At 37.5% G+C, this 24,241-nt stretch overlaps 1 protein-coding gene across 3 annotated transcripts in view; it reads left to right on the top strand.

Moving 5' to 3' along the window:
• Window positions 1-24,241, top strand: part of mpp7b (MAGUK p55 scaffold protein 7b) — a 53,655-nt gene that overhangs the window by 9,121 nt on the left and 20,293 nt on the right. For 2 of the 3 annotated variants that reach the window (XM_034314521.2, XM_026946265.3), the window contains exons 4-11: window positions 2,772-2,852; window positions 4,864-4,998; window positions 10,385-10,466; window positions 11,467-11,552; window positions 11,710-11,784; window positions 11,925-12,121; window positions 13,633-13,697; window positions 19,944-19,985. In XM_034314521.2, the coding sequence (XP_034170412.2) occupies window positions 2,772-2,852; window positions 4,864-4,998; window positions 10,385-10,466; window positions 11,467-11,552; window positions 11,710-11,784; window positions 11,925-12,121; window positions 13,633-13,697; window positions 19,944-19,985 (763 nt within the window). Of the gene's footprint in view, window positions 1-2,212; window positions 2,338-2,771; window positions 2,853-4,863; window positions 4,999-10,384; window positions 10,467-11,466; window positions 11,553-11,709; window positions 11,785-11,924; window positions 12,122-13,632; window positions 13,698-19,943; window positions 19,986-24,241 lie in introns of those variants that run through there. The other variant, XM_034314522.2, reaches the window with a different exon arrangement.

Here is a 24,241-nt window from a genome sequence, read left to right as displayed (position 1 = left end):
GGCTATAAGGCAGGAATGGGACTGTAATATAGGACACCATCCATCCCATGGCAACATACACATAGACACACAGACAGCAGAGACAATCCACCTACCAGCATGTGTTTGTGGAAGTGGGATGAAAGCGGAGAACCCAGAGAAAAACCGCACACAGGAGGAGAACATGTAATTGTCAGTAACAGGAACTGCAGCTCAGGATCGAACCAGGGACCCTGGAGCTGTGAGACAGCAACATATTTCAAAATTGTCCTTATGCCATACACGGCATTTCATTCAAACAAGAAATTTATTATTCTTTAAAATTCTTACCATTTTTCTTGCCTGATCTAAATGAAATAAACACAGTTCTTGGTGGGGAAGGTCTTTGGACTGGACATTATCCAGCTCCTGTGTCTGTCAGGAAGGAATCGACAAAGTAGAACAGCTTCTGATGAACTTAGCATGTCTATCTCAGTGGTGTCCCACTGTGCTTTAGATATCAATCTCCACTCTGTACACACTAATAGTTTCTCGCTGAATCATCCAAAAGCCATCTTGCTCTTGGCGGACGGTTGGAGGTATCAGTTAGGATCTGCGGTGATGGTTGAAACAGAAGATTATCTCTTGGCTGTGATCGCGATCGCTGGCTGTTTCTTTAAAGCACGCACCAGGTTTGAGCCATGTCACTTTCCATCTGGCCTCTGAGTGAAAGCAAGGAGGACATTTTGGTGCTTTAAGCTGCTAAAACCATTTTTCCACATGTCACAGCCCTGTGTCGAGTTTCATGTTAATGTCAGGTCTGGTGACGTTCATGACCGCACTGAGCTCGGCCAGCCTGGTTGGTGGAGCTCTGGCAGAAATGGCTTTTTCTCAGTGACTTGTGGCCTTTTGACCTGCAATGCAAACAGCGGCGCTATATTTTCACTCGGCCTGGTTTAACCCTGTCCACCCGGTTGTCCCATTGGCTGGCTGGAATTCAGCGCCATCTTTAGAGAATTGATGCCTTTCAGTTTTCTGAGTGAGAGAGATTTAGTGTTATTTTTCCATCTGAAACCATTTTCTTCCACCATTGAAGGGACAGGATGTAAGATTTTGGAGTTTCACCCTCTCTGGTAGAAAAATGACATTGCGAGTAAGTTTTGGAAGAACATTTTGTAACATGGATTGCACTTCACACTTCTAACACACGCGGATTAATCTGAAGGCTGTGAGAAGCAAGTAATAATTCTAACCTCACTCTATACACTAAATAGGATGCCTAAATAGTACAGACATCATTTAGTACAGTAGTATGCGGTTTGTGATGCGTCCCAGTTTGGAAGATATTCTGTAATTATTAGAGGTCTAACAGACAATCAGACAGTTTGGATCGATGCATTGATTTAAAAGGATTGAAATGAATCAAGGCAACAATCAAAAAAGAACATTATTGTAGGTTTATTGTAATTGATTATAAAACAATTATTATCCAAAAAGAACAGACAACTGGTGTGTAAAAATAATTCACATTTTTAAACTGATGTTTAAATAGGCTAGCAAGGTGACTCTGATATTTAAAATAGTCCTCCATCAATCAGACACTTATCGTATCGTACCGTAGCAGATTCAGTGGTATCGTCAAATATCCAATCATTGCCTTATGAATAAAAAAATCAAATCATAGCGGATTCAGTGGTATCGTCAAATATCAAATCGTTGGCTTATGAATTTAAATTGTATCGCATCGTAGCCGATTCCGTTTTATCATCAAATATCAAAATGTTGCCTTATGAATCAAAATCGTCTCATAGCAGATTCAGTAGTATCATCAAATATCAGATCAATGTCTTATGAATAGAAATCAAATCGTATCATCTTGTATCGTAGCAGATTCAGTGGCGTCATCAAATATCGCGTTGTTGCCTTAAGAATTCGCGTTGTATTGTGTGGAAGCCCTAATAACTCTATCTGCACAAGTATTACACAAGTGTTAAGAGAATTAAAACATGGTTACACACAGCAGTGTGACTGTCACAATTACTGTGTACCAGGTGAAAGAGCAAAACCTCTCCTGTAATGAGAGTGTATAATTTAGCTAGCGTGCTAACATTAGCCGGTTAGCATGCTAATATCAGCTGTTGTGTTCTTTATTGTGATCGATGCTGCGCGTGCAGGTCTGTGAATTGTGAATTGTGAGTTACTGGAAGGGAAATTTGGGGGCGGATCTTTGGCTGTACTACTTTCGGGAGCGATGATGTGGAGCATATCTGCGCAGGTGTATGATGTGCTGTGTATGATTCATAGCTGTGAATTATCAGTTACTGTTCTCAGGGTGACTCACAGCAGCTTGGGAACCTCCTGCTTTAGAGTATTTTTTACGTAAGAATGCAATTTTTTCCTTTTTCACAAAAAGTCCTACACACTCTAGCTTTAAAAATCATCCTTCATCATTGTTAGTGATGAACAAGGTGATGATTTAAACACTTTTTTAATATGTTTTGACTCTCGCGGGCTGAGCAACAGCCAATTTGTGGCTCTTATTTAGATGTCTGAAAGGCACAATCACATTTTATTGGCTCTGGTAGGCATATTACAGTAAATCTGAGTTCACAGAGTTAAAAGAGCCAATGCAAATATTAAACAGGTCCCATTCATTACATATACAGCACAAAGAAAGCAAAGATAAGTGTAAAGTAGGCCAGATATGCAAAAAGTAACCATTTACACTGAAATTATTTCTTTTTAGACTGTGTGAACTCCTCATATTGTGTGTTTTATGTTGCTAAACTCTCAGTATTTAAATCTTTTTTCAGGTAATGAAGGAACTGCATACTTTAGAGGCCAGACCAGAGATTTCGGAGTTGATGCACCTTCTATCTAAACCCCATGTTCAGGTAATGTAGCATGTTTAGTCATGATGTTTGTGTGCTGTGCATAGATTAGATCTGAAACAGAATAAAATAATAACACTATAATAATTGTAGAACTGATAAAAAAAAAGCTTTTACTAGTTTATCACAGTATCTACATACTCACAACTTGCTAAACTAAACTAATGGCATTAAATAATATACAAAGGCACTGCTAGAAAAATGTTAAAATGTTAAAATGTTCTTTGCTAAATGATTGGATGATTAACAAACAGCCAAATCACAGTTGGAAAAAAAGTAGGAAAATGGAATGGGAGAAAATGGAAAATATACATGTAAATTGGAAATAAAATGGATGGATATTGTATTTCCCATTTGTCTTTTCCATTTTCCAAACATAATTCCCAATTAGTCTTTTACATTCCCTTTCCATTTCCAAACGCATATCCAACTGTCAATCAAGTCTGAGTAGCTGCTTCCAAATAAACTCAACCAAAAGTCAGTGGAAAAAAAAAAAAAGCAAGATGACACTCAATGCATTGCTCTTTGGCTGCTGGTTCTGTTGCAGGAAAAATCTCAAGTTGACCAGACACTGATTAATGTCAATTACTACATGCAACCATGAAACTAAAACTCATCTAAAAATTTTCCTTCGGTATTGTTTCCTATGTAACTGTAGCTGTCACACTGGTATAAATACACTGACATTAATTTCTGGTCTACCTAATGTTTTTCCATCACAAAAGCCCAGGCTTATTATATTCTGAATCAGTTTTTGGTGTAACAATAATTTTATCCATCATCAACTAGGCAGTGTTGATGGCTGGGCCAGAGGAAGTTGATTGACAGTTTGGAAATAAAAAAAGGCGATTGGGAAATGCGATATTTCCAACCTTCTCTTTTCCATTTCCGAACTCGATCCCTGTTGTTTTTTAGCAATGGCGATCCCTCATACCCTGTTAAGCAGAATTTTTTGTCCTGCTATTTAAGATGGTGCTTATATGAGGCCTTTCGAGGATCTGAATGAACAGCTAACATTAGCTAACATTAGCTAGTTTTTTTTTAACTATTAGCAATAAGTAACAATAAAAATACAACAAGGCAAATGTCAGAAGTCAGATGGACAGTAACGGTAACACCACCAACATGTTGTTGATCATTTTCCTACAACAGCACACCCTGATGATCCGACGTTCATTTAGTCTCATGGTTAGAATTTCACCTAGATAAACTGTGGGAAGTGAAAGTAACTGATAACAAAAACAGATTCTTTTATTTGAACTTGCCTTTTTGCCAAGCAAATTTTTGCATTTGCTCTAATGCAGCTTTGACTTTTAGCACTTTATCAAAAAATAATCATAATAATAATTTGATAGCACAATGTTCAGGTAACTGTTTCAGATTTCCTGATAGCATTAGCATCAGTTACATCTAATACACTGAATACACTTCATCTCTGTGTAATTCCACAGAAAAAGGAGTGTATTAATCCAGTCCTTATTTGGTAGGATTCTTGTAGCTAGCTTGAAAGGTGCTTTGGGGAGAAAATCAATCTTTAGCGAATGTGCTTTTCCTGGAGACAACACAAATACGCTCAGTGTTCGGGAAGCATGATTATTAGGGCTAAGCTAGCCATAGTGTTCTGCATCGTAGCCAATCGAAACATCGCAGAACCCTGGGACTCAGGTTTTCTCTTCTCCATGACTCAAAGGACACAGAAATACTTTTCTACCTTAGAAGACATTGGCAGAGGTTCCTGTACGGGAGCTTAACCGGTGACAGCTTCATTCATTTAGTGGTTTAAAGATACGGTGCTACTTGGATCATTTGTTGTTCTCTATTTTTTTTACGCGCTAATTCTCATCTCCACAAAAATGATGTATATTCAAAGGCCAATGATTAAAAGTCTGTTGTTGAGAGGGAAAGTATTTTTCAGGATTTCATGTACTTCCACAGTATGCAATGGTGTCTTTTTTTTTTTAAAGATTTGGCACTTAATCTCATTCAATGAAAACAAGAATCTGCTCTTTTTCAGGACCTTCTCTCAGTGCATGATACCGTAGCCCAGAAAGATTACGAGCCCAAACTTCCACCACTGGCAGCTGAGGATGATGAAGATGAAGAAGACTCAGTGAGGATTATTCAGCTGTTGAAAAGCAAAGAACCTCTGGTTAGTCTCCCACTGAAATATTTTCCTACCTCACTGTATTAAGAAGGAGTGCACAAATGGACTGTACTCCACATCAGATAGTAACCATCAGGTAACTATAGTTACTACTTCTGACATCTGAGTTGGAATTTTGGGAAGTTTCTGGAAGCTCTGGTTTCTTCAGACGAGCCCAGAAGCAAGGCAACTTGCACCGTTGCCGTCCGCACCTCAGTTAATTATTAATGGCTACTGATAAGTTACACCACCTGCTTCAGTTCTGTTAGATTTGTAAGAGATGTTCAGATATGAAGCCTTAACCCTATTATTTGCCAATGCTAGCTAGGGCTAGACTTTTCATTTCAATTCAGTCCAATTTCAAAAATTCATTCATTCCATTTCAAAAACACTTTCAAATCAGATTAATTCGAAGTTTCTCGGTCGTCTCACATCACTCAAGTCTCCCATATCTTCAGAACATAGGAATTGATTTCTATAGACTTTTTTCAGGTCCAGTTAAGCACTTAGGCCAAGATTTCCCAAAAGTTTTAATGTGTATTTGCAAATTTGCAAATCTTTTGAAGCTGAATTACAAACAGGATCTACGCAGAATTGTGTTTTTTAAATAAGCAAAAAAAATCACACGTCTTGTCTTAAGGAATATGCAATTTGGGTGATTTTGTTTCCTAAAAGTGTCAAATACAGGACAAAGTCTATTAGAAAATATATATTTAGCACCTGAGAGTGATTTACTGCAAAGTCACTTCAGGAAGATGTGCATGAATGAATACGACACAAGGGAAGGTATTAAATTTGCGCAAACCTGTTTTCTGCCATTGAAGACAAAATAAAACCAACATGTTACTAAAATGATCTCTCAGTATCTGGAAAATAATGAAATGATGACAGTATTATTGCAGTAAAGTGGGTTTCATGCTAGATATTCACCCCACGTTTGCACCTCAGACCGCAGCAACAGTTAAATGTATTTTTTTCCGACGTGTCTCACTGAATTTAATTGATATCATTGTAGTAGATGTGCCTTTAAATCCATTTTTAAACATAAATTTCTATGTTCATTAGACAAAACGAGCCAAGCATGTGAATTCCACTACTGGAAAAACAGATTAAGGTTTTTCGCAGGAATATCTGGAATATCAGAAAAAGTCATTGTAATGGAGAAATTTGAAGAAATCATTATTTTGAACAATTAAAAATTGCAAATTTAAAAACTATACTATATGTTGAAAGGGATTTCTGAATAAAGTCAATGATGGAAACATATTTGAAATTAATATACTGTATTTTTATATACATTCATATGCAGTCCAATAATGTAGAAAGGGATGCGATATAGAGAATCGGAGGTTTTTGGTTTATTTTTTTTGTACAATTTTTTTTACCTTCATCTACACAGCGTCAGCTTTCCACTGTAAACTCTGACTTTCACTCTGTTTAAAATGTAGGAATTATTTTAATCAAAGCTGAAATAAATTGTGCTCAAAATGAGAAGTACATGCTATTTGGGAGATATTATGAGGGATATTTCAAATCACAATATTACGAAGCCACACAGATTGAGGCTATAATAACAGGGACGCTCTGCCGCAGAACTTCAACAATTACATTTTCCATCTCCCCGAAGAACCATCTGCACTCTCATTTGTGTTTTCTTAAACCTAAAAACACCACCTGTACATGGATTTGTATTTCCTGGACATAGCACATAACAAACAAACAGGAGAGCTCTAGATCGACCAAAAGCACATCAAGGTCCATCATGACCTGGTTTCCTACTGACCCACGATCATTCCGATCATGAAGCGGGGCTAATGAAATGCTTTTCTTTTTACATATTGTGACTTCATTTTCCTCTTAACATCTGGCGAATAGCATTTGTGGGGGAGAGCTTGTCATTTATGAATGGAGCTTTATGAATTCCAGAGGCAGAATGGAAAGTTTATCATCACTTTTTCTTCCCCACGTGTGCCATCTACAAGCTCAAGTGGCTGTTTTTCTTACCCCCCCTTGTTTCTGCCATGATTATGATTGGATAGAGGAACAAAGATGAATCATTCAAGGGCTTCAATTTACTCATCAGAGAATTAAAACGTACACGTCGTAAGTCACGGAGAAGTGAAATAAAAATGCACCGAACGTGTTAGCAACGCCGAATTTTCATCAAGGGGAATAGCGGACGGAATTCTTATTTATTTTGAGGTCATTTCAGTGTCAGGTTGAACTGATTTCATAGAGAAAACACACCAGTGCAGTCTTGCACACCGAGATATGTAATGTGTGTATCAGAATGTACAGTGGATTTTTTTAAAACATGTTTACTGCTGATTTGCAAAGTGGTCCAGACTAAATCCCACATTAAACACTGGTGATGTCTTGACTGTCCTTTCACTGTGTGAAGCTGTTAAATACATAAAATATAACATGGAAGTAGTCCTCTGTCATCTATTCACTAGCAATTTGGTAATCTGATACTAAGAAATATGGCTTTGGTTCTCACCAGCAGCTTTTCCGTGCCCCTCGGGTCTTCATGAACTGCCAGGAATGATTAGGTGTTTTAAAAAAGCCGTAGTAGGACTGTAGAGTGGATCGGAACTGCGAGTACATATGGAGTCCATCAGACCGGCGTAGGCCTACGCCCGCTCCTCTTACTGATGATGAGTAATTGAGCAGCCGTGGGCTAAAAAAAGGGCCCTGCTTTTGTTCAAAATATAAGCGTGTCATTGCAGTGAAGCTTGACTGGTACTGGAGGTGTCTATTTTCTACACACTACTGAAAGTTGGAGGTAAACATCGAGTCCCCTGAATCCCTCTGGTTTGTAAAAGATGGTATAAGGAGGGAGGAGATGCTGTGCTCTTCATAATAGAACTTAAGCCTGTATCGTCCTTAGTATTTAACGTCCTGAGTATTTATCATACTGAATATTTATTGTCCTTATTTTTTAATCATCCTGACTATTACAGTCCTAAGTATGTATTGTCCCAAGTGTTTATCATCCTTAGAATTTATCATCCTGAGTATTTATTGTCCTTTGAATTTTTTTGTCATGAGTATTTATCATCCTGAGTATTTATTGTCATGAGTATTTATTGTCATGAGTACTTTTCATCATGAGTATTTATTATCCCAAGTATTTATCATTCTGAGTATTTATTGCCCTGAGTGTTTATCATCCTGAGTATTTATTGTCCTGAGTGTTTTTCATCCTGAGTATTTAGCATCCTGAGAATTTATTGTCCTGAGTGTTTATCATCCTGAGTATTTAGCATCCTGAGAATTTATTGTACTGAGTATTTATCATCCTGAGTATTTCTTATTCTGAGTATTTATTGTCCTGAGTGTTTATCATCCTGAGAATTTATTGTCCTGAGTATTTATCATCCTGAGTATTTATTGTCTTGAGTATTTTTCATCTTGAGAATTTTTTGTCTTTTTAGTCATATTTTTGAGCTGAGTATTTATCCTTCTGTGTATTTGTTGTACTTTGTATTTGATGTCCTGAGTATTTATCAGTCGGTATACTTATCGTCCTGTGTATTTATTGTCCTGAGTATTTATCTTCTTATATATTTATCATCCTGACTATGGATCGTCCTGTGTATTTAGTGTGGTATTTATCATTCTGTGTATTTATTATCCTGTGTATTTTTTGTATATTTTGCACGTGTCTCACAACGTTGTGTATTTGCATGTATGTAGTCCTGTGTACCGTGCTGCAGTACTGTGTATTGCACCATGGTCCCGGCCCGTTGGAGCTCAATGGGGCTATGCAGTAACGGAACGAGCTATCTCTAGAGGCCCTTTTCACTCGGAAAGGCTGTTTTTGTCACCACAATTTGGACAAGCGTTTATTTTCAGAGTTCATCGAGCTGTTGACATGTGCGTGAGGGCTTAACCTAAACAGCTGTGGTCTAGGAGGCCATGTTCGTGATGGTGGCCCGTTGGCAGCGCTGGCAGGGGAAGTACACAAAGTACATGTTTTCTTACACAGACGCATTGCAAAACGGCTTCGTGTTAAGTAGCTGTGAGCTGAAGTGAAGTGAGGTCATGCTAATGAATGTAGAATTGAGGCACAACATTCTGTAATGTGTTTTATTAATCAAGTCCCAGAAAAAAAAAGCCGTGTGATTCATCATGCAGAGCGCTAATTTCGTTCTAATGTGGCTTAAAAGACACATGTCAAATATTTTACGTGTTATGTCAACAAGTTGAAGGATTTGAACAACAGTTTTCTTGTCTGAACTCAAACTTTCAAGACCAGTATTTCCTTCATTAGTTTTTCTCTCTGGTTTGGTTTTATGCTTCACCACAGTGTTTGGCTTTCTGCACTTACTGTAAATTATTTCAACACAAATGTAGTCTTTGTTTCAGTCCAAAATTTTTGAATCCACACTGTCAAAACATGTGACCATATACACTTTTAAATCATGTTAATTTGTACATTATGAGTTAATAATAATCTAAAATACATACCAGGAAATCTAATTACTTTGCCTTTAATATACTCTTCATTACTGGATGTTGTACTACAAAATATGATAACTAGTAAACATATCTTGAATATAGGCAGATTCAACTAATATTTTTCTTTATTAAATTGTTTTTAAACAAAATTCTTAGTTATTTTTTACAAATTTCAAGCTTGAAATGGTCTTATTATATATATAAAGAAGCAAATCTGCCAATAGAATAAACCAATTTTAAGCTTGAAATGTGTAAATATGTCTATAAATAGGTTTAATGGTCTTATATTTGTTATATAGTAATCCTATAATGAGAAATATTAGATAAACCTTCCTTTATTCAAGATAACTTCACTTTTAAGATATCTTTTTTTTCCACAGAGGTGATGTTGTGTGGTTCAAGTTTCATCGCTTTTGGCCTTGAAGCCTGGTCTTTTCTTCAGTTGCTTTGTTCCTACTATTTATTTCCATGTTTTTACAGATTAAACAGTAATAGCAATTTCAAGTAACAAAATGCCATCTTCTAAACATCCTTGAAATGCACACATTTTTCTACACTGTAAAAAAAATTGCTTTCAATTCTACAGTACTGGCAACATCTACTGTAATTTTTTACTGAGGGAGTCATTTCCAATATCCAAGACAAGCTTCTTGCTACTTATAGATTATAGCTTACAGTATGTAACACCAACCCAGGAGCAAGAAAAACACATTACTGAATGTCTCACTGTTGTAATTCCAACACTTCAAAACATATAAAGTTACCAGAACGTCCTTCTAAGGTTTTTCACATAATGTTAGACAGCAGACCAAACAGGCACGGTTCTTGTTAACTTTTATCCGGTCTACCTTTCATAAAGTCTGACATACGTATATTTTTTCTATGTTCAGTTATCTCAGCACTTATCTCAGCACTTTCTGTATTCCAGGGAGCCACCATTAAACGGGACGAGACGACTGGTGCCATCGTCGTAGCTCGCATTATGAGAGGAGGAGCTGCAGACAGAAGCGGTGAGCACGGCTACCAAATGTCTCTACAAAAACACTGGGATAGAATATGGGCTCATTTACTGTAAAATACAACATTTGGGAAATGAGATTATCAAGTACAAGGTAATAATGCATAAATTAACATTAAAGTTTAAGACTAAAGTTTGCGATTAAATAAAACAGGAACATTAACATTATGTTTTTGTCCTAGGACAAATTAGGAAATCCTGGAAAGCAGCGTCTTGCCCCACTTTTCAGTAGCGTTTATTTACAAATGTATAATTTCTCTATAGTTTCATTGTACATTTCTTATCATTGTTTATATAACAGCAGCTTTGATAGTAGTTCCAGTCACAAGGCAAATCACAGTTTCACAGTTTTATATTAATGCGCTTGTTCTTATACGTAATCGTTTCTATAGTAACAATTTACACTTGGACGACATGCCACATACACAGAAGAAAAAAAACGCTGATATTGTGAAGTTCACTATGAGGAGATGGTTATTTAACATTTATGGAAGGAGTCTCCAGTGTCAGGACACAGTAAGTTTTCCTCAGAGGCACTCTCCGGTTTCTTGTTCAAATGAAAAGCTGCACTTTTGTCATATTCATTTCAAGAAAGAGAAAAAAAGACAAGCTGGTGAAAGACTTACTGTTTGTAGCTGCTATAATGTAAGCAAGAACAGGAAGTAACTTGTTTCATGGACATTCCACAACATTAAATGCAACTATAAATGTATAGAAAGTATGACGTGTCATTATTTCATAAAAAAAAATTGTAATTGTTGGCAAGTTGCTGTGGTAGAAGAGGAATAAAACACTCCACATCGTTGATTATTATCAGATTGTTATGCTTCTGCATGTATCAATGTCTTTACTGTTTTCGGCTGACTTGTATCAGTAAAAAAATGATGTAACAGTGTTTGATGAAATAACTAAATGAAAACATTTTAGTAATGCTCGCAGATGTTTGGACCCCCCTGCAACTTGATGTCAGCTTGTGCCCTTGTTCATTTCAGGTCTTATCCATGAAGGTGATGAGCTCAGAGAGATCAACGGAGTTCCAATGGAAGACAAGAACCCTGAGGAGATCATCCCCATACTGGTACATGGCTTTATATTTCACTGTACGTATGTTTCTGTTTGCTCCTTTGACCCACATCTCTGTTTTCTATTTATTTCCTCGTGGGATTCGTTGCACGACTCCAATCTGCACTTTGTAAGCTTTTATTGGAACAGGATCTCACTTTCACATCTTCCAGGCGCAGTCAGATGGGGCCGTAACCTTCAAAGTGATCCCAGGCACCAAAGACGAGCTGGAAGCCGATGACACCGAGGTACTATGCATCCCACCATCAGAATTCCTGCATTTGGAAGGCGCGGCTTTCTGTGATTCAATTTGCAACACCGAATAATAGGAACCAAATGGAAGGGGGGATTCGTGGAACATAAAAGTGTCATTTGTGATTTCTTCTAGGTCTTTGTCAGGGCGCTGTTTGACTACAATCCGAAAGAGGACCCCGCTATTCCGTGTAAAGATGCAGGGTTGGAGTTCGGGAGAGGAGACGTGCTGCAGATCATGAGTCAGGAAGATGATACTTGGTGGCAGGCGAGACGGATCGGTGATGCCAACTTTCGAGCTGGACTGATCCCGTCCAGGCAGCTTCAGGAGAGGTAATAACATAAAGTTGATTAATTTGTTCATCTTCAGTAAGCATTTTGTCCTGGTCAGTGTCATGCTGGTTCCAGAGCCTATCCCGGGAATGCTGGGTCACCATTCACACAGTCATTCACACCTAGGCCAATTTAGCATAGCCAATCCACCTAGCATGTTTTTGTGAGGTTGAAGGAAATTGGAAAACCCAGAGGAAACCCATATAGACATAGGGAAAACACTTCACACAGACAGTAACCCAAGCTCAGGATCGAACCAGGAACCCTGGAGCTGTGAGGCGGCAACACTACCCGCTGCTAAATATACTGCTAGCTAGGTCTCAAGAAGGACTACTTCATGCGAGCAAACATGGCTTTTACTTTTAATCATACATTGTAATACTTATCTTAAATTTTAGCTAGCTTGCTAGCAAACATGGCTACTAGTTTTAATGTTAGATAGGTTACTAACAAACATGGCTACTAGCTTTGATCATACAGTGTAATTGTTATCTTAAAGTTAGCGGGCTTATTAGCAAGCAAAACATTCTGATTTTAATGTTAGCTTCTTACTTAATGTTAGCTAGCTAAAAGTAGCTAACATTAACTAACTAAATTAATGTTAGCTAGTTTTAATCATAGCTACAGGGTAAATTCTGGTGTGATTGCAAACATGGCGACTGGTTTTAATCTTAGCTACATTTTAAAAGTTACCTTAAAATTAGCTGGCTTGCTACCATACATTGTTGGCTCCTGGTATTAATGTTAGCTGACTTGACTATTAGTTTTAATCACACAATATAATAATAACTCGATTTATACCCAGATGATTTTCATGAAATTTGCTGAAATATGTAACTATTGATGCACTAGTCCTGGAAAACACATGTACTCTGGATTGCTGATGCTGTGTCAACTGTTAGATGAGCAAAGTACAGAGCTCCAGTTCCAGGAGAACCTGATCTTAATCTGATCTCAATCCCTGCTCCTCTCATCACGAGATGAGACACAGTCAGGGGCTGAACACAAGCACGAACGCTCACGCAAAAAGAAAAAAACAACAACCGAAGGTCTCGTGAGACTCACAAATGCATCTTCATCCATTCATCCAGAGCTCAATCCATTATACCCGGACAGGCCTGTACTGGCCAACAAACAACGATGGGAATTTCTCAGGTTGGAATTTTTCTCTGGTTCACTATTCGTGCATATGTCCAAATCGAGTAATCACACAAAGTAATGGCACAGGTGCTGATGCACTCTGGACACACTCTTTCTGAGTGGATGGAAAGTCAGGCAGCGCTCAGAAGACGATGATGTGCTTCACAGATCTGAGCTCTGAGCAGCAGCGACTTGGCACAGATCACCACGCTCTGAAAGCAGGAGAATTTCGCCTAACTGTGAATCGAGGCCTTTGTGTTTTAGCTCTGCTTGAAAGAAGTGCAGAACATATTACGCAGGCTGACATGGTCATGGAGCTGGCTGTGAACATGACGTTTTCAGATGTTTTCCTCTGATCTCTCTCTCTGCAGGAGAGTGGCTTTACAGAGGCCCGAGGTGCTGTTTCAGACGTCAAGAGCGCTGAAGATAAACGCCGGTAAGCTCAGTCTGTAATAATGACCACACAGAGACAGAACTGTTGCAGGTATTACTGATAATAACCACGATTACTGACAATAGGAAGCAGAAATGTCCACCAGCCATGATCACTTTCACAGCAGCTACATGATACATCCTTTGAAAAAGCTTAAATATAAAACACTTACAGTTTTTTTAAAACATTGCATAAATATTTACTGTATTTAACAGATTATGTGTTTTTTTTACCTTCACGCAAGTGCTGTGACTAATACAGTAAAGAACCTAAGCTTTTTACATTAAACATTACCTCAACTGATAAACTGAGTGAAATCACATATAATAATTACATATGTAAAGAAAAGAAAAATGGAAAAAAAAATTTTCCCATACCTGCGTTTTCCACAATATGACTTTTTGATAGATAGACAGACAGACAGACAGATAGATAGATAGATAGATAGATACTTTAATTTCATGGTTATATATTTGATACAGGGATATAATTTTTTTCCAGATCAAAATTACATTTTAAATGGTATTATACGAGGGTGAGTCAAATGAAAAACTTATACATACACAGACACTCGTTAAGCGATGGAACCTGAATGAAATTAAGATTATGTTGAAAACTCATACGCTCATGTGACAGTAGTTTTCATATAACTCACCCTTTTCTTCACCCTCGTGTGAACAGATTCTGTAAAAGAGATAAAAAATACAATACTCTGAGCTGTATTACATGGATAATATTTACAAAACTCACATCACCCACTGTGCAACAAATTAAAACAGTTAAAGTAAAAAAATTAATTGGCGCATGCTCTTGTGATATATAATATTTGCTATTATAGTAGAATAATTCCTATTCTGTTCTTTATTTATGCATAAAACACTTTAATAAGGATGTGAATTTTATTTAAAATACTATTCAAGTTTGTTTTTTATTTAGTAATGTCATTCTTTTTCTACTTTTGATTTAAAGATACCATATTGTTTTATTGTTCTGTTACACTGTTTTCCTCTTTGTCTCATAGACAGGATATGAATTGCATATGAGTTAGTAAGAAATGAGGTATAGCAATTTTTCAGCGAATAAAGTGTTTATAGTGATTTTCTCTCAGCGGCTTGAAATAAGGTGAGTCTAATGTTCTGGCGTATAAATATTTCAATCCTTTTACCCAGAGAGACTTCCACTTCAAGCACAGATCTGAACATTTGAGCATTGCAGGACACTTTCTGAGGAGTGAACAAGTGGCTGTCAGACTCACTCCTGGGATCTAAACTCACAACCTTCTGGTGACGTAATGCAGATCCTCAACCACTGAGCCACAGCTGGCCCTAAAATGGTGGCTCACGTGTGGTCGTTTGTGTGAGAAAATCATAAAAGCTGAAATGCTAATATCAGCACATTAATACAAAATATATTTATATCTTTAACAGTCTTTAGTCTTGAGTGTTTTATGATATGTGATATATGAGCAGTCCTTATTAGAGAAAAAACTTAGCTTCTCATCCAAACAAACTTTAAATTTGCACATTAAAAAACCTGAATGGAAACGACAGATTAGCTAAATAAATACTTCAATGTAACAAAATTTTTTTATTATTATTTTAACAATTGTTGAGAAGAACAATGTTTCTATATGTATCTATAAAAACAATATGCAATATGCTGAGATATTGAATGTTTTTTTGGGCGTTTTTTAGATTAGCTTCGGTCGAAGAGATCGCTCCTCTTCGCAATGTTCACGTAACACTCAAAACACATGCCACTTTTTTTTTTTTATTTGCTCCCAATTCTCAAAGCATTTTTGGATGCATTTGGTAAGATCAGAGCGGCTGAGATATGGGCTGAGAGACGGACACGTGTGTGTGATTGTGTGTGAGCCAGGGCTCTCATGATTCGTTGAATAACCCCATAGAGTTGGAGGAAGTGCTGTAAATCCCAGCGGCTCTGCTGGACACATTAAGTGTTTTACTGTGTGTGAACAACGCATCTATGCCGAGAGCTCAGAAAGATGTGCACTCAAAGGCCATGAGGATTAGGGTTACATCGCAAGCGGCCTCACCGATCACGGCAGTCTGAGCCCGTCGTTTACAGCTAAAGACTTCTGCATGGACTCACTTAAGAGGCGTTTAGAGCGACTGAATTCCCAAGCCGCAACATTTTGTGTTAATGGTTGACAGATGGGTTGTCACTGTGTTAGGGCTTATACATATAAATATACATTAGTACACACTCTCTCTCCCTGTCTCAGTCTCATTCCATCTCATTCTCATCTCTCTGATAATCTCTCTCTGATAACATCACGCTGTCATCTAATTATAGCACAGACTTCTCGATTCTGATTGGTCCAAATCAGCAGCTTAAACCGCAGGTTTATATTAACACGCTAGTTCTAATATGTTACCATTTCTATAGTCAAATTTAAAAATGGATTAAAAGCAAATAATCGTTGATATGATGACATTTTGATGATGATGAGATTTTTTAACGCATTATCATTAGCATTTATGGAAGGAGTCTCCAGTGTCAGAGGTAAAGCTGTATGTTTTCCTCCAGATGAAATTCTTCAGGACAGACAAGTTTATTCTTTGTTTCTCGGTAGCATATTTTTGTCTTATTTACTTCAAGAGAGGAAAAAAAAGAGAGGCTGGTGAGGGAACGACTGTTTGTAGCTGCTATAACGTAAGTAAGAACTTGTTTCACGGATGTTCCGCAACATTAAATGTAACTATAAAGGAATAAAAATGTCATTTAATTAATTGAAAAAATTCTAATTGCTGGCAAATTGCTGTGGTATAAACACTTTATAAGAAAATAATCAACGTCAGGGTTGTAACAGAAACTCTACTTTACATCAACATTGATGATTTTCCTGTGTTTTAAGTGTTTTTATCACTTACATAATCATTAGAATATGCATTATAATAATTTTGCCCAAATATACTAATTAATGCATTAGTTCATTTTGGATGTTGTGGTCAAATATTTTTTACTCACGGATTATATAAATGTTGGTTAATGTTTGTTATTCAGCTTATTTAGTTCAAAACTTTGTTAGTTAATGTAAATAATGTTAACGATGTATTTACAAACACACGCATACACATCTAAAACCCAGAGAAAGAACATTTCCTCAGTTCCCATGACCGTAGGCTTGTTTATCGATGCTATCTGTCACAGAAATAAAAAAGAACCAGCCACCTCATCAATCAATCCCCACTATGTAATCATTCTGCCAGTGATGGCATTTTGACATCCTATATTTGGAACATGACAGAGAGCAAACACACACATAATGCAGCGAAAACACAGCCAAACACCTCTCAACAAGGCTGCTCTGTCATTTCCTGACCCTCTTGGATGTAAACATCGTAATGATAGATGGCCTCGTGAGGGATGCGCGTTTTAAAGAGGGAAAAAGCAGAGAGAGCGGGATTATTTTAGACTAGGAAGAACATGGTTTTATGTCACGGAAGGAGAAGGCTTACTGGAAGGCCAGAGCTCATGGTGTGTGGGCTTGGTCATGGCGAGCAGTCGACATTCAAACCCATCGTACTGTAATGAAGTGGCTATGGTGGCTTGTTGGAAATAACCGGTTTGCTACGAGTCGCCTCGACTCATCTTACTTCACCTGGAGTTCATGAAAGCGCGCTGCACTGTTTAGAGGGCGGTTAAAGTGGAGAGATTCAGTTCCAACATCTGGCATCTACGTGACCTTGTATTTTGACCCAGCTGTATGTTTGTGTGTGTGTGTGTGCGTGTGTGTGTGTGCATTTATTACATTGTCACATGGAGTCCTGATCTGGGATGACTTTTCAAGATGAGAGCATCCAAATATTCCAGATAAAACCAGATCTGCTACCACATTGATGTTGAATTCTCAAATCAGAAGGTCTTGATTAATTTTATATAACAGCAGCTCTGACAGTAGTTCCGGCTCCAAGATTTTTCTTAACGCGCTCGTCCTAAGACATTATTGTTTCTATAGTAACAGTACAGACTATAGAAAAATACTGCACATAAAGTAAGCCTAATAATAAACAGATTAAGAAAACGTGTTGTTACTTGACAAAGAAAAATGTGTATTCGTTGATATGGTGAAGTTTTGTGTAAGGAGTTTAGTTAGGTTTAGTTAACATTGATGGAAGGAGTCTCCACTGTCAGGGCTTTGTAACAGTCAGTAAGTTTTCTTACTGAAAATCTTCAGGACAGAGGATGATACATTTTGTGAATTTTTTTTTTTTTTTTTTTTTTGGTAACAAGCTGTGTTTTTTTTTTCTTATTAAATGCAACAGAGAGAAAGAATAGAGGCTGGTGAGGGATTGACTATTTATAGCTGCTATATATTGCAAGTAATAACAGGAATTACCTTGGATGTTTTACAACGTTAAATGTCTCATGGATGTTTTACAACATTAAATGTAGCTATAAATGGTTAAAAAGTGTGATGCATATTTCATTAATGCATTAAAAATTGTAACTGTTGAAATATTGCTGTATAAGATAAGAGGAATAAAAACTTTATAACGCGTTGTTATAGGAAAATAATCTAATGCATTGAGCTGTATCACACACTCCGGTGTGGATTAATTTTCTATAACAGCATACCCTGTCGTATGTTATTACTTACTGCATAAAGAACTACAGTAAAATTCAACAGCACTGTGTTATAATGTATTACTATAATTAGTGACATTCATACAAGTGTCTCAGTAGTGGGTTCCAGTGAGTTCAGGTAATTATCCTTTAGTAACATGCTGTAATTTAATTCACATTTAATTACGTGGACTTTTTTTCATTCACTGATAGAATAAATACTAGTCAATGCTAATGCATATGCAATAAAGTGTTCATTATGTATTTAACATTCAAAACATTACATCAGTTCAAACCTAACTTACTTTCTTGCCTTATTGTATATTAAATGAACGCTTTAATATACAATAAGACGAGAAAGTAAGTTACCCCTTATGTTACAAATGAACTATATGTTTGATTTTTGTCTTGAAATGTAAACGATATGTATAACTGCTAAGGAACTCTGTCTTTTTTACTCATGCTGAACAGACGATGAGAAAGGTAATCTTTCATTCTTTCGGCTTCATGTCACGGCTCATTTGCTCACCTCTAATTTTCCGCTATTTCACATGAAGTTTGCATCACATGAAAAAAAAAAGAGTAATATAGCAATTTCCATTCTTCGAGGGTTTATACAAATGCTTTAAATTTCTCTGGAAAAGGTTTAACAGTGGTTTAGTTTTGATTAATTATTATACAATACATGTTATAAGTGGACTAAATAAAACAACTATTTGCTAGTTGTATAAATTCATAGCTACCTAACATTAAAGGTGCAATCAGCGAGTTTGAAGTTAGAGCACTTTTTGTAATATTTGGTGACATTTTTCCTCCCATTTCAGTAGCAGGTCTCTCTGGAGATCCAGACTTCGTAAACTGAGAGAAAAAAACAAATGATATGGACCATAAATATCCAACCCATTAGGACAAGGAGGCGTCTTTACTTCCTTGTCAATTTAGTAAGTTCATGCAGATGCTCCAGCTTAGGTAGCTTGCATGAATGTGTTTTAGATTTGTAGCTTCGGAGGAAACAAATTGATGGATAAAAATCTGCACTGGTTTAGATTTCAATTTTAAAAAACAACTAGCTTTAGCTAACACGCTCAGCTCATTAGATCTACTTTTCCATTCTCCTTGAGTGTATGATTAAAAACGTTCTCTCAATAGAGTTAAGTGTAATTACAGGAAGTGGTAGCTAGCATGATATTGGATAACTCGCTAGCAGACTTCGTAACATGATTCATTTCCTTACAATTCAAAATGTAGCTGCTTTTCTTTCCATTTTATGTATGGCAGAAATGAATAAACGAATGGCAACAACTGAGAGCAGAAAGTTAACCCAGATTTAATTCATGATAATTTAACAGCATAACTACAATATAAGCTAAGTCTAGATAAGTCGAAATATTTGGAGCAGACAGACAAATAATTTTGGGGTCATTTGAAATGACACAATGTGTATTTTAATGAAAAGTTACATCATGTTCAGTATAGTCATGTGACTTGAAATGTTGCTCAGTATTGTACTGGCAGATGTCTGATTATTTACAATGAAGTGTTTGAATTTTATTTCAGTCCAAGAAAATGGTCATAAACTATACCGTTTCCTTTTTTCTTTCTCATCTATTGTAAATGGTACCTGTGTGTGTGTGTGTGTGTGTGTGTGTGTGCCCTTAGAAGAAGATGCAGATTATGTGGCCATACATGGAATACATATAGGTAAGAAACATTTCTTTCTTTAAACTTATCTTTGACACACTTGCTTTATAAATCTAAAATCCCACCTTAAACCTGAAGGAGTTTTTACTGGACTCTGAAAGGCTACAACAGAGCTTCTTAATGCTGCTTAATCTCCCCCATGGCACATATCCATCTCATGATACATTTGTCCTTTCAAAGCTGCTCAGACAGACTCATTAGTTCTTGATTTATGTCGATCTGGTTTGAGTATTCATGTTAATTTGGAGGTCTTTAATAGCTCCAGACTGGGTGCTTTGCTCTGGTCCATTGGTGATAAAGAGCCTCGGCGAGCAGAAGCAGGGTGAGTGAAGCGAAGCAGCCAGGCTTAGTAAAGAGTAAAGCAGAGTCTCTCTCTCTCTCTTTTTTTTTTTTTTGCTCACTGGCAAAATGTCAGCTTGTCCACAGCAAATCTCAGGCACAGACGCGATGGCCAAGCTCGCATCAATCCCACAGCGACCCCTTCAAGAAAACATGCTTAACGCATTACTACGTGGCCGGCTTGTGACGGGCTCATTTTGGGGTAGGCCAAAAAGCTGTGATTTATCGCAGCGATGGTTTAGGAACTACGTGATGGAAAACTGCACGATGCTTTGACGCGCATGGAGAGCTTTTGGTAGCAGCATTCTTCTATAAATCTGCCTTTGAAGCACAGAGGCGGTGTTTACAGCGATCATCGCAACGCAATCAGATATGACCCAGAGCATTGTAGAGAATGTGAAGGGTCACAGAGAAGGGGTGGGTGGGATATTTAAGCGAAAGAGACCTGGAAAAGGTATCAGCAGATCCCAATAAGGTCCAGACATGGAAAACATTAAAAAAAATAGGCAGTATTTACAAACCAGATTATTTAATCAGTATGCAGTCTAGCAGGAGCCAAGACACTAATGCACGGTTCAGCAGTCCAGATTGCTTTTCTATTTCTCCAGATCCTTTGGATGTTTTCAGTGTCAGGTAGCCGCAGCATGTGTGCATTAGTGTGCAGAGTCTGGTTAGAAGACAACCCAAAGGGCTTCATTCACCAGATAATGGGTTTACCATACAGGCTGATGCAATCGATAAGTCATGGTCACTCGTTCATTTTTATCAGAAGCCAATGACAGATGAACTTCATGAAGAATCATCACGTGGACTTTGAATTAAGACATATCATTTCATATCATTGCATTTTTTTTCCTTTATTTTAGCAAACCAGACCGGATTCCACCGGATGGGATGTGGTGTCTGTCTGCTTTGGTTCTTGAGTTCTGGGTTAAATCGATGCTGATGATGTAATAGAGCTCAGCTGCCAAACTCAAGGTAGACACGGGTAGCAGGAGTACCTCAGGTCTGCAGTATAGGTGCACTGAGGTTTACAAGAAAGATTTCTTTTTGTTTCTTGTTCAAGTTTTTGTGCTGAGGAAACTGGAGACTCTTTTTTACTAGGGTGAATCTCCGTCTTTCAGACAATACGATACAATAATAACAATACATTTAGCCACATAAAAATCTGATACACTTAAAAACGATTCAGTTCAGCATTGATGTGATTTGATTCAGGCCCAATCCAATATGACTCACGGGTGTGAATCTCCATCTTTCAGAAGATACAATACACATCACAATATGTAATATATGATACAATATGAAAAATTACATATTTAAACAAGTGATGATTCGATACATTTCAACACGATTCATTTCAGCACCAATACAATTCGATTCAGGCCCAATCCAATATGAATCAGTTGGAGACTCTTTTCTCTAGGGGTTCTCTTGGAGTACATGCTTTTAAATGTATTCATTAAGAAACCAAAAGTAGCAGTTGTAAAGAACCTTTCGAGTTGATTGTGCTGCAGGCTAAACTACAGGCTGTGACCAATCAGGATAAATTATTTCACTCAGTCTCTATTTTTGTCTCATTCTTTTTATTATAACTCAGCTTTATTTGTTTTTTTTATTGCCTTATCTCTGTTAAATACGTTTCCAAAAACTATAAGGCAGAGGTACATCATTCTTATCGTGTTGTGTTAGAGCACATGCTCAGAAGTCCGTTCAGTAAGGAACCGAAGGTAGCAGGAGTACCTCAGGTCTGCAGTGTTGGTCCATTGGAGTTTCCAAGAAAAACATATATATTTTTTACTTTTTTTCAAGTGTTTTTTAAAACATCTTTCTGCTGTATAAACTACACTTTTTGGACATGTCAGGATAAAATGTTTCACTCTGTCTCTTTCTGTCTCTCTCTCTATTACAACTCAGCTTTATTTGTATTTATTGCCTTATCTCTGTTAAATACTGTGTCCAAAAACTAAAAAGCCAAGATCCATCATTCTTTCCATGTTCTCTTGGAGCACATGCTCAGAAGTTCATTCAGTAAGCAACCAAAGGGAGCAGGAGTACCTCAGGTCTGCAGTGTTGGTCCACTGTGTCGTGCCAACGCTGAAAATAGCATCCAACTACACTACCCAGAGTACAATGCGGTCTACAAACGTGGCCACTACTGACTACAACACCAAGCACCACCAGAGACTGTCACGTTCAAGTTCGCCATCTTACTGATTACACACACCTGTTCACAATTACAGACCACAGTACAAAACGACTCTCAAACAACACTCGCCTTCTGAAGTATACGCTCTGATTCTGTCCAGTCGTTACCAAGCCTTTGATTTTTATAGTCTTCCCGCTTACAGATCTTATTTTGTGCTTTATGTTTTGCCTTAGCCTTGCCTAGTTCACGTTATTTACTCATTGCCTGCCCTCTGCATGTTATCTGACTGTTCTCTTGCCTTATCTTTTGGAATTGTCTGCTTGTGTCATCAATAAAGCTGCTGTCTACTTGCACTTTCATCCGCTTCTGCCTCGTGACACACTGACGTTTACAAGAAAGACAGCTTTTTATTTTATTTCAACGTTTTTGTGTTGTGGAAATTGGAGGTCTTACTGTCTGAATTTCTCTATTAGACCTTTATTTGATTTTTTTTTATGACCTTGTCTTTTTTAAATTCTATTTATGAAGTCCACAAGGCCAAGCTGGATCACTCTCGTCCTGGTTCTCTTGGAGCACATACTCTTAAATTTATTCATTAAGAAACCAAACGTAGCAGGAGTACCTTTCAATTTTATGATGCAGGCTAAACAACAGGTTTTAAATATTTCAAGATAAATTTTCGCTCTGTTTCTCTTTCTGTCTCATTCTCTCTATTAGTTTTATTTGTTTTTACTGCCTTATCTCTGTTAAATACTGTTTCCAAAATCTACAAGGCCAAGATCCATCATTCTTTCCATTTTCTCTTGGAGCATGTTCTCAGGAGTTCATTCAGTATGAAACCAGAGGTAGCAGGAGTACCTCAGGGCTGCAGTGTTGGTCCGCTGGTGTTTACAAGAAAGACATCGTTTTACTTCCATCATTTTTTGGATGTCTCACGATAATTTTTTAATATGTCTTTCTTTCTGTCTCTCTCTCTTTCTATTAGAACTCTGCTTTATTTGTTTTGATTGCCTTATCTCTTTTAAATACTGTTTCCAAAATCTACAAGCCCATGATGGATCGTTGTCTTCCATGTTCTCCTGTGTGCTCTCGAGGTCATTACATGAGGAACCCGATCCAAAACACCAAACTTTCTCTAGCATATAATAAGAGAGCAAGACGGTTCTACCCACGGATCCCTTCAGACGCTGTTACAGTACGCTTCACTTCTGCTTCTTCCCACAGCCATGTGGTGAGAGCTCAGCTTTGGTGCAGGCCATGCGTGAAGCAGACATAAGCCTGGCCAGTTGGGTTGGCATCTTCTAGCTGTTGCTGTTTATGGAAACTGGTTGTGTGGCCTGGTCAGTGGACATGTCTGGAAGAAGCGTTTGGTCAGGCTCTCTAATCTCTAGAAAGCCTTACTCACAGTCATAATCATGTCGTGAGCACTTTTCAGCACCTGGTGTGGGATATAGAGGCTCCAGCATGTTTTAGTATACAAGGTGGAAAAAAGTGGTAATCATTAGTACTAGTATCTGTATCAGTTTAGTGCTCCAATTATCTGTATCTGGATTTGGATTTAAACCTGAAGGGGGTGTGGCCTTTTTTAAAATTAAATATGAACAGCTGAATGAAAACACTTAAAAAAAAAAAACCCTCAGAGGTTTTCGTCAGCATGGTGTGTGAATTCTGGCTCTGACGGTTCCTCAACTTCAGCTACATCACTCCAGTTCATAATTTGTCTTGAGATGTGCACTTTTTTTTTGTCTAGTGGCAACTGCTCTATGCT

Source organism: Pangasianodon hypophthalmus, chromosome 21 (assembly GCF_027358585.1).
Source record: "Pangasianodon hypophthalmus isolate fPanHyp1 chromosome 21, fPanHyp1.pri, whole genome shotgun sequence".
Classification (NCBI taxonomy): Eukaryota; Metazoa; Chordata; class Actinopteri; order Siluriformes; family Pangasiidae; genus Pangasianodon; species Pangasianodon hypophthalmus.
The sequence above is the reverse complement of the archived record's forward strand: the minus strand, read 5'-3'. Positions and strand labels throughout refer to the sequence as shown.